We start from the raw sequence: 10,075 nt of genomic DNA, 5'->3' as shown, positions 1-10,075 counted from the left end.
AGAGAAACGTGTTCATAACTTATTAATAGTGCAAGAAACTAAATACAGCACATACTAATAAATTTCCAACGGGCCATTATGACGTACAGGCCAGGTGGCAATCGCCACCCGCACCCCCGGGCCAGTCCGCCACTGCTCATGGGTATACTTTACACAAACACATGCACCCCAAGGGTTTGGTAGAATGACCATCTTGTAGAGCATGTTACACAGACGATGAGACGGCCACACCACACTTTGTGAATGTCCCACTCTAGACAAACTGGGCCGATCCATGTTGGGATATCCTGGCTGGAGATGGGCGACTCTAGTCAGAGACGCAGCGGTACACGTGGACCTTGATCACCCTCCTATCGTAATCCACAATCCAAACCAGCTGACTTGTTATCAGTCCAGCTGAGGACTCCAACACTGCACCGTCGCCGCTCTCAGTTCTCCGTCAGCCGAACTTCGGCATGCAACGTACCTGTATATATTGTAAATAAATTGTTCAAATACACTATAGCATTTTATTCAGCGCAGCTCGCTAAGTCTCTCGCTTGCAGTGGGAGAGCTCTTCTACACTCCACCAACGTCCACCCATCGGTGTATGTAACTACCGCACCCTCGTAGAATCTGCAATCTGTGAACCGAAACAGCTCTGTTTATTCAAAAAATAGGATATCATAGAAAAAAGTTTACTTTTTTACAAAAAAAATTCTATAGTCAAAATTTAAAAAAATATTTTTATACAAGTGAATATGATAAACCTGCACTTGATAACGTAGAAAATTAAGTATCTGTACATAAAGCAATTCAAGTGACGAATAATCTTCATCATTTCGTCATTTTCGTACTGATTTAGATGCAGGCACTCATAATACATATGTTTATACTCCTATCTCCTATACGACTGAAATACAAAATTGCGAAAACTTGTCTCGGCCTTACTGTACAACTTAAACGAAATATATATTAACATCAATCACTGTATTAATATGAACATCATACTTTTAGAATATATGTATATCTTGAAAATGTTGATTGCACACAATGATTTAACACAGACAGGTCGAGGATGCGGGCTCCCTCAGGAGTCTGATGGTGCTTACATATCTTGTTCATGAAAAAAATACAGTGATTTATATACAAGATAAATAATGGTAAAACAAGTAATTTGCTTCTGTACCTACAAATACAGATTTTTTACTATTTACATTATTGCGGTCCAAAATGATTGATCGATTAATCAAAACATTGCAATTGGGACATTTGCATACTTGCTTTACCATTACTCATTAAGCCTAACTGGCTTTGGAGATCAAATTTACAATCACATTAAGTTATGACCCAGTAGAAGATGCCATACTATTATAAATTTAATATATTATACATAAAAAAATGCAACAGAAAATCGGTGCTGAGAAAATTAGTGCATTAATAATTTTTTTTAAGTACTGAGTATGTACATACGTATTCTCAAAAATGTGCAAAATAACTTAGTGAAGAAACTGTCTTTATATTATTTATGTCAACAGTACTATTATTAATACATATACACATGTATGTTAGTCATACATTTGTTGGTTTCTCTAAAATTCTCATACCTTTTTACTTCAAAAACAAGAATTTATGTCACCTCATTTCGGATCAATTTGATTTATGATCAGTGTTCAATACTGTATATTCTAATGGACCAACTTGATATTATTTCAGGCTTTTATTTGACTGCCATAGAGGTGGTTTTGTACATCAGGTGTAAATCATTCTTTAATAGCTTCGTGGTATTAAAAACATAAGCGAGAAGGTGAACTCTTTTGATTGTTCATCTCAGTACATACTCACTCATAAATACCAGCGTTATGTAGATTTAATAAATATGAAATAAATAATGCTCTCTCCAAGTGACTATCACCCATAATCTATACATAAGAAATTTTGAGACAGCGTCTTTCAACGCAAAGACTCAGAAAAAGAAACAAAATAAATAATAAAACGTAACACAAATAAAGGGCTGCCTCAAAATCATTGGGTATATTTACAGGTCAATGCGCGGACGATATTGCAGGATTAATGGTGGATTCTGAAACCTCCATCGGGTAACGTAGACAAATTTCAAAGTATGATCCTTTCCTAGCAGTTCATCATTGCACAATATATCAATCTACAAAACAACATTTTAGTGAGACCACCGACAAATAATGTCGCCACACTTACATCTCTATACTTTTCCATTCCATTTAAAACTTTTTTCGCCACCAACTTCTTCAGGTGGAGTATTGTAGTTTGCGCGGAACATCGAATAAACCTCCGTTTAAGAGTTTTTAAATTAGAACTAATACACTCCAAGCAAACGTTCACTTGCTCGTCTTGCCGATGATAATCCGATTCTGCGTGCACATCGCTGGCCGGCTTATCTTCGACGATATCTCCCGGATTAGGAGGTATGTCTTTTGGACACGGTAAGCCACGGAGTCTATAAAATTCACGTTCACGATTTGTTTCATCTGAAAAAAAAAAACACAACAACTAAACCTAAGTGCTTATCGTTTTGGAATGCTCTTTAGGGTAAACAACATTAGACAGTGTCACATACCTAGGACCACATGAAAGTCTAACTTTCAGGACCTTTGACGGTCGGGCGGGCGACCCAAATATACCAAGTTTCAAGACCTTAAGACGTTCTATTATTTATTTTATTGTGCACACAGACCGATGAATGGACGGACACATTTGACCTTTTGACCCCAAATTCAATAGGGTTCTTACCTGAACACAAGATATAAAAATCTGAAGTTCTAAAAAGTAGGAATCATGCTTGCTAGATGCAAGGACACAAATGTACCAGGGATTTAAAAAAGTACAAATGCAAGATTAAGAGTGCAACGAATTTAAAACTTTTGATATTACTTGATATTCCTGGGTATATCCCGTTGAACTTTCAGATTTGGATTTATTCTATTACATTCGGATTTCAAAATTTTTTGAAAATCCACATTCGGTAAGATTTTGGAGAACTCCATTTTTAGCAAAACCTTCCAGGAATCTCGCTATTTCTGCCAGTAGCTAACAAAAGGATCTGTAAAGATCATCATAAGAGTTCTGCATTGCACATAGATTTTTTGATGGGGCATACTTGTTAAAGGTGCTTGGGCAAGACTTTGGGGATCTGGTGCAAAGACAACTATTGTGGGGGATTGACCACTTTCCATTCCTATCATTGAGAGGGTAACTTTCAGACGACCCAGGAAGACCAATTTCCAAGTCTGAACAAAATATTCGAATTATTTGGAAAAAATGCTTCCGATTTAGTTCCACTCTTTTTGACATAATTAATGACACATCCTGCATAATGCACATATGAGCTGCCAATGCTGATATCACCAAGTAAATGTATATGGCGGTATCAATGGATCCCTATAAAAAACAAACTTATTCTCACATTTTAAAAATAAAACAAGATGAAAAGTCTGCCCATATGTGCAAATGGCTACACTTTGCATACGTGCATTAATCTTGCACAGAATAGGATGAGATGAAAAAACTCACTTTTTTATTTCGAAATTGTAATAGCCTGAAAAGGTTGGGGATTAGATAAATAAAACAAGAAAAATTCTTTTTCAAAACCGGTTGACGCAGAGAGCCCAAAAGTTGACTATTGAAAAAATCAATTTTTTTTCATTATAAAAAGAACATAAAGTTTAATTGTACCACCCCTTACGCTGATCATCAATTCCATGTTGTGACTAATATGAATAACTATAGACCAATCTCAATCATGACCATTTTTTCAAAAACCATAGAAGGAATTTTAAATTCACAAATGGTCGCTTTCTTTGAAGAAAACAAGTTTTTCTACGACAAACAATTTGGTTTTTGAAAAGGACGTGGAACATCCAACAACCTCTACACTTGAAGGATTCGAGAGAGGTCTATATGACTGTGTCGAACATAAAACGTTGGTAAACAAGCTAAAGCATCTTTATAATTAAGACTCAGGCTGTTTATTACTAGCATCGTCCACAGAGCGTTTCTTTAAATGATCCAGTCATATTACCACTTGAGCGAATATCTCGAAAGATGATTTTATTGTTTATGTTTATTGTTCATTGTATGCTTTACCTTAACATTATAATTTATGTAAAATTGACACATTGTTACGTACGTTCTGTTCTTATACAAGTATATGGAATGTATTTCGTGACAAATAATAAATATGATATGATGATATGATATGATCTACTCTTGAGCAGATTGCCTATTAAAGGTGGTGTACCGCAAGGATCAATCTTGGGCACCATCAACGATTTGCCTTCATGTTTACCACAGAATGTCACATGCCTCCTTTATGCAGATAATGCAACGCTTCTTATCTCAGACAGGGATGTCAAAACGGCCTTCAAGATCGCAAATGACAACATGCATCTAATTAATAAACCCATAAAAAGCGGCAGAGCACCTCGGTGTGACCCCACAGTCATTGGATTTGACCCATTTTCAATTGGCTTGTTACATGTGGTATATATGTTAACTGTGCAAAGTTTGAACCGAATCGGTTCAAGCATTTGCCAGAGGCAGAGAGGCGTGACCCCAAGTGGTCATTGGATATGACCCATTTTCAATAGATTTGTTACGTGTGGCACATAAGTCTACTGTGCAAAGTTTCGACCGAATAGGTTCAAGCGTTTGGCAGGGACAGAGAAGCGTGATCCCATGGGGTCATTGGATTTGACCCATTTTCGATAGGCTTATTACTTGAGGAATATAAGTGTGCAAAGTTTCAACCAAATCGGTCCAAGCGCTTGACAGATATTGTGTTCACGGACAGACGGACACCATCAAATGCCCTATAAATCTTGCATCGCATTAGCATTCTATGGGCACTTTTTTTTGAGAATCTAAATCTGTTATCAGAATTTCTACAACACACTGAAGAAGCTACAACGTGCTCCTGTTTCTTATGGGCGCCAGATTTGATTTTTTGCAGAATGAGATAGACAAAAAGAAGAAAAATAATGACATGTCACACTATAATTTTCCATAAATTTACAAGAAAAATTTCAACATCAAATGTTTTACATTCATTACTCAACAAAACATCCACGGGTAACTAGATCTTGATGAATGAACATGGCTATGATGGTGATGCATTCAAATGAATTTCTTTTTTTTTCCTCTAGGTATCTCATTTTATAAAAAACCAATATGGCGTCCATAAGAAAGTGTAGCTTCTACCTCATGCGTGTTATGGAAATTCTGATAACAGATTCAGATTCTCCAAAATCCATTTCCGACCGTTTAGATTTTCAGTTTTTCGGTGCTATCTCAGTTACCTATTGCCAAAGATTTTTGAAAAATTTCAAATGCGTTTTTTAATTACAAAAAGAGATCTTTACAGAGAACCTAATGGTGAGCCACGATTTTGAACAACCCTGTACACCTATCAGTAGGTTGAGAGCCCATCGAGAAAATATATGTTGCCAACGACACTGAAGTTTTTGCACTAACAACGTAATCAGAAAGAGAGCAAGAAAACAAACATTGGTTTCCTTGGATACCTTGCCATATTTGAATCATTGATTTATTTTATTATTTAATTTAATCCACTATTGTGTGCATATGATTGGTAAAAAAGGACAGAGTGCCTTTTAAAATAGTAGCTCGAAATCTGAATTGCATTTCCCGTGTAACTCAAACTTCGGCACGAGTTACCCTTGGAGTCGAGGTTTCGTGCATTTTGCATCACCCACAAAATTATCACTACAAAGGGTACGTCTAAGAGAGTATTATTATTTGATATTTTCGAGAATATTTTTGACAATGAGGTAGCGGCGTTTAGTTTATTTTATGGATTGAGATATATGAAAAATTTTCAAAAAGGTACCTCCGTAATTTTTAGTGCTATCAAAAATGTTTCAATCCCGGTTCCAATATAAGTATTCTATTTGGGTCAAACTAAAAGTAACATGATCAAAATTTGAAAATATGCGTTCGCGAGAGATACGAGGGAAAATCCAAAATTTGTCAATTGCAGAATGAGCCACTTAGTTCAAAGAGACATGAAAGCATGTATTTTTTAAATAATCTGCCGTTTTCAAAATAAATATATGTTAGCTAAACAATTACCGGACCTAACCCCATTTTTTAAATAGAACATCCCATATATTTTAATCTAAAAAGATAGCTCAATTTTCTGTTTCAAAAGTGATTCCAAAAATTTCCAAAAGATTAAAAACAGAATTTAAAAAATGTATTTATCTTTTTAATTTTTTGAAAAATCTTTTGAATCTTTTTGAACCAATATTGAATTTTTTTTAATTTCTTTAGTGTTATATTTTGTAGAATAAAATATACAGGGTGTTCCACTAAAAAAAAATGAGGCTAGGTCTGATAACTTTTTTACCTGACCCCACATATTTTAAAAATGGCAACAAAATTTCTGAAAAGAATATGGTAAAACTCTTAGAGAAAGAATAAACGATAAACGATGATGGTAAAGTGAAGCAATAATTTGTCTGCCCATCAGTAACATCGCCGTTGAAAATACAAACGACTGACGGAGTAAACAAGATATACACTTCTCTTTCTCTCTCTAAGATGTAAATGAACTTTTCTTCCCACCAAGAATATGGCCGCCACACAACAATTCCCTTCACTTCCATAGTCTAAGTTAAAACTTAGCTAAATCAGAAACACCTTCTCGAGTAATGAATTTGGTCACAGCCGGATACTAGATTTTCGTGATTTCCGACATGGTGTTAAACAAGTGAAAAAATCATGTTTTGTTTTCCAAGGCTAATAAGACTCGAAGAATCGTGTTATGAAAGTTTTAGGAATCCCTGGATCTACATCAGGCCCACCTTCGTACAATGGTATCTGGAAACACTGGAACTCATAGCCGTTGATGTTACAGTGAAGTGAAGGGTAAAGGGAATTGTTTCAAGAATTTTAACTTGGCAGCTTGTAAAAAATCATTTATGCAACCTTTAGCCCCTCGCTCTCCGCTTAAAGTTGAGAACCTGAAACTTTAAAGAACCAGAGATAGGGGTGGAATTATCCAGTTGTAAGAGAAAGTACCTGTAGAACGACTTTTTATTCTAATATAAATCTACAACAGTACCAGATGGCTATGGTCACTCTATGCAAATGCCTTGCAGCTCAACTCACATTATGTGGTAACACAATTTGAATCATCGAAAATGACAGTGAGATATGATCTGCAAAACTTATTCTTATCAAGCATCAATTCTACTTCTGCTAAACGATCTAAGAACCCAGGAAATTCTCACCCCTTTCTTCACCATATTTTACTTGTCCATCATGCAGTTTTCATTTTGCCATTGTTAAAAATTAAGAGACTTACGAGATTCAAGTACAAATCAGTAAAAGGGCATAACCCTAATGCGTATAGCACGAAACCTTATCCACATACACAACACTGCTAAAGATTGAAACAAGGACTATGTGGGGGGTGCCTCCAACACTCAATTAGTAGAAGTATACACTATCGACCACTCATTCCTTACCTTCGACTTAAACCATTAGGTACCTACTCTCCAAACTCATCCATTGCATTTGTCAATACTATCATTGAAATTTCTCAGTTAAGTGGAATCCAATGTGCTTCTCTTGTATTACAACTAGTAATATAAGTTATTGATATGTGCTTGGCTGACAACGAAGTAATACTACCGTCCTTCAGTAGATTTAAGCTAAAAGTGGATACTTACTTTTTTGGAGATCGGGAACCAATTTGTAAACTATGTCTTGCATTGTACGATCGAAACTGATATATTGCAACGGATGTGATTGATGTATGACAATGGTGCATGTCGGGCATGTGTTGTTCTCTTCCAAATGCTTAACTAAGCAACTTTTGCAAACTGTAATAAGTGTTATATGAGAAATAAATCAAACAAGTAGTGTTACACTTACAGGTATGTAAACATTCGGTTACTGTTGTTGCATCTATGAAATACCCGCGGCAAATTTTGCACGTTATGTGACTATTTAATGTTTTTAATTTGATTCTTCTTTCCATGATCAATTTCATACAATTATACACTATTTTTAAGATACACTGTAAACTTAACCACATCACCGTCAATACACAACATGTGTTTCTTTCAACTGAATACATTAAAGAGGTCGAGGAAGGGGTTGTGATCGGTTTCTTGCGGTATATTCCCAAGTTTTCACAAGCGTAACATAGATGCCGCACCTATCGTTCTGCACACTGTACAATCGAGCACCAAAGTAATGACATACTACTTACCTTTGATTATTATAATTCAAAGCTACTTACCAAAAATGACGAGCTATAATCCTCCGGCTCCGTTCCAGAAGACATGGACAACATGTTCAATTCAATGCACTTAGTACCCTAATCTTAATTTCATCACTGCTTCAGCTCCAGCTTTGCCTCACGTCTATCATCGGAAGAAACTCACCATGTATAATGATAATAATAATTTAAATAATGTCCATATAGACATTATATGTCCATTATAAAAAATAGGTAATCCCTTTGGGATCCACCTCGCAGTTGAAACGCAATGGTTTTTAAAGACTCAAAAAACCTCTTAAAGGTTCCGCTCCGAGAGACTCTTTTGAAAGACTCCTTGGCGCTCTTACAGAATATTAGCGACTCTTAACAGCTTTAAAGGACTCATAAGATCTTGCAAAATAAGTCATTTAACACTCCCTTAATTTTTACAAAAAATCGTTATTAACGCACAGTTCCGGTAGAAGGTTTCTCAGGTCCGTGAATAACGAATATTCTAGAAATCCCGAGGCATCGAGGCGGCATGAAGGATTAGTTATCGGCGATAAGAAACTAAAGCGGATATGATACATTCTTTCCGGATAATATGGCGTGTTTGTTCTATAACATTCGGAAGCGTTTGGGAGTACTTGGAGAACATTCTAGAAATATTGTTGTAGTACTTCCGATTCCACCGAGAGCAATACGCCTTTAAAATTGAACCTTGTCGAGATACCTCTTTCCAGGTTGGCTTTCTCTTTTCCATTTCCCGGATGATGCGACTTGAATGACAGTCTACGAGGCACAACTTGCTCGCTTCTTCCCTTCGACCCGTCATAGTTTTCCCTGGTTATATGGTAACTGTACTGTCGGGACCATTTCTTCTTCTATGCAGGTTTTCCCCTCTATTATTCTCTGCTCTATTAGGTACTCATTTCTTCTAGATTTTCATCTTCTTCATTTGTCACGCGAGACGTTTTCTTTGCAACATCAAACTCCAGAGAATTCGCCAAACCCTCGATTCCAATTTCTCATGCCGCGTATAAAGACCATCGATAAATGTCTGCACCGCCAGCTGCTGTATAAAGGTTTCTGTGGAGCCGTAAGATACGCCAATCTTATCAATCGGGATATATCGGCTTCAAGTTCTTAACAAAATCTCGCCCGCTCTTTGCGTTCGGTTCTTTAATTGGGCGTAATACATCGCAGCTGCGGTAAATGTTTATCTCCATACCGATTTTCTAACAGTGATACAATTTGCTCAAAATCTTGTATCGCTTCTTGAATCGTACACCTCTTATTTCTTGCGGGCCTGCTTCCATTGTGGCGTCCATGGCTTGTTGGCGAGCTTCGATTTTAGCTCTATTTTAGCCGTAGCAGTAATTTTTGTTTATCACTTACAATTTATATAACATAGCACGAGCGCATCGATGTTGAAACTAACTCAAAACACAATTCAATTTGCTTATACCTTTCTGTATAACAAATAACATCTTTCTAGAATGTCCGAATGCTCCCGAACGCTTCCGAATGCGAGGCTAAACGCCCCGGGAATCACGAGCTCCTAAAGGTGCTGCCTAAGACGACATTTAACCTATTTTCCACATTGTCTTTTAATTAAGATAAATGAAATTAAACTATCAAAATTGCTATACGACGTATGTGTATGAAAATTATTATGTGTTCATATGATCATGAATTTGTAATCAAAGGCCCAGTAATAGAATATAACCGGGGCTTGTGGAGGCTGTGCGAGTCTGTAAGCAGGCTAAATCTTTTGGGTGCCTAAATTATTGACAAAATACAATCATTCGTCATATTGAAACGCACGCA

At 36.4% G+C, this 10,075-nt stretch overlaps 1 protein-coding gene across 1 annotated transcript; it reads right to left on the bottom strand.

The window, feature by feature from the left end:
• Positions 1 to 661: 661 nt before the first annotated feature.
• LOC116166131 (polycomb group RING finger protein 3) lies at positions 662 to 8,133 on the bottom strand. The gene is made up of 4 exons (XM_031480972.1): positions 7,915 to 8,133; positions 7,710 to 7,862; positions 2,197 to 2,486; positions 662 to 2,143 (listed from the first exon to the last, which is right to left on the bottom strand). Exons 1-4 carry the CDS (start codon positions 8,117 to 8,119, stop codon positions 2,018 to 2,020), a joined length of 774 nt encoding a protein of 257 aa, XP_031336832.1. The 5' UTR covers positions 8,120 to 8,133; the 3' UTR covers positions 662 to 2,017.
• Between the last annotated feature and the right edge of the window lie 1,942 nt (positions 8,134 to 10,075).

This window comes from Photinus pyralis, unplaced genomic scaffold (genome assembly GCF_008802855.1).
Source record: "Photinus pyralis isolate 1611_PpyrPB1 unplaced genomic scaffold, Ppyr1.3 Ppyr1.4_LG3a, whole genome shotgun sequence".
NCBI classification, from domain to species: Eukaryota; Metazoa; Arthropoda; class Insecta; order Coleoptera; family Lampyridae; genus Photinus; species Photinus pyralis.
The sequence above is the reverse complement of the archived record's forward strand: the minus strand, read 5'-3'. Positions and strand labels throughout refer to the sequence as shown.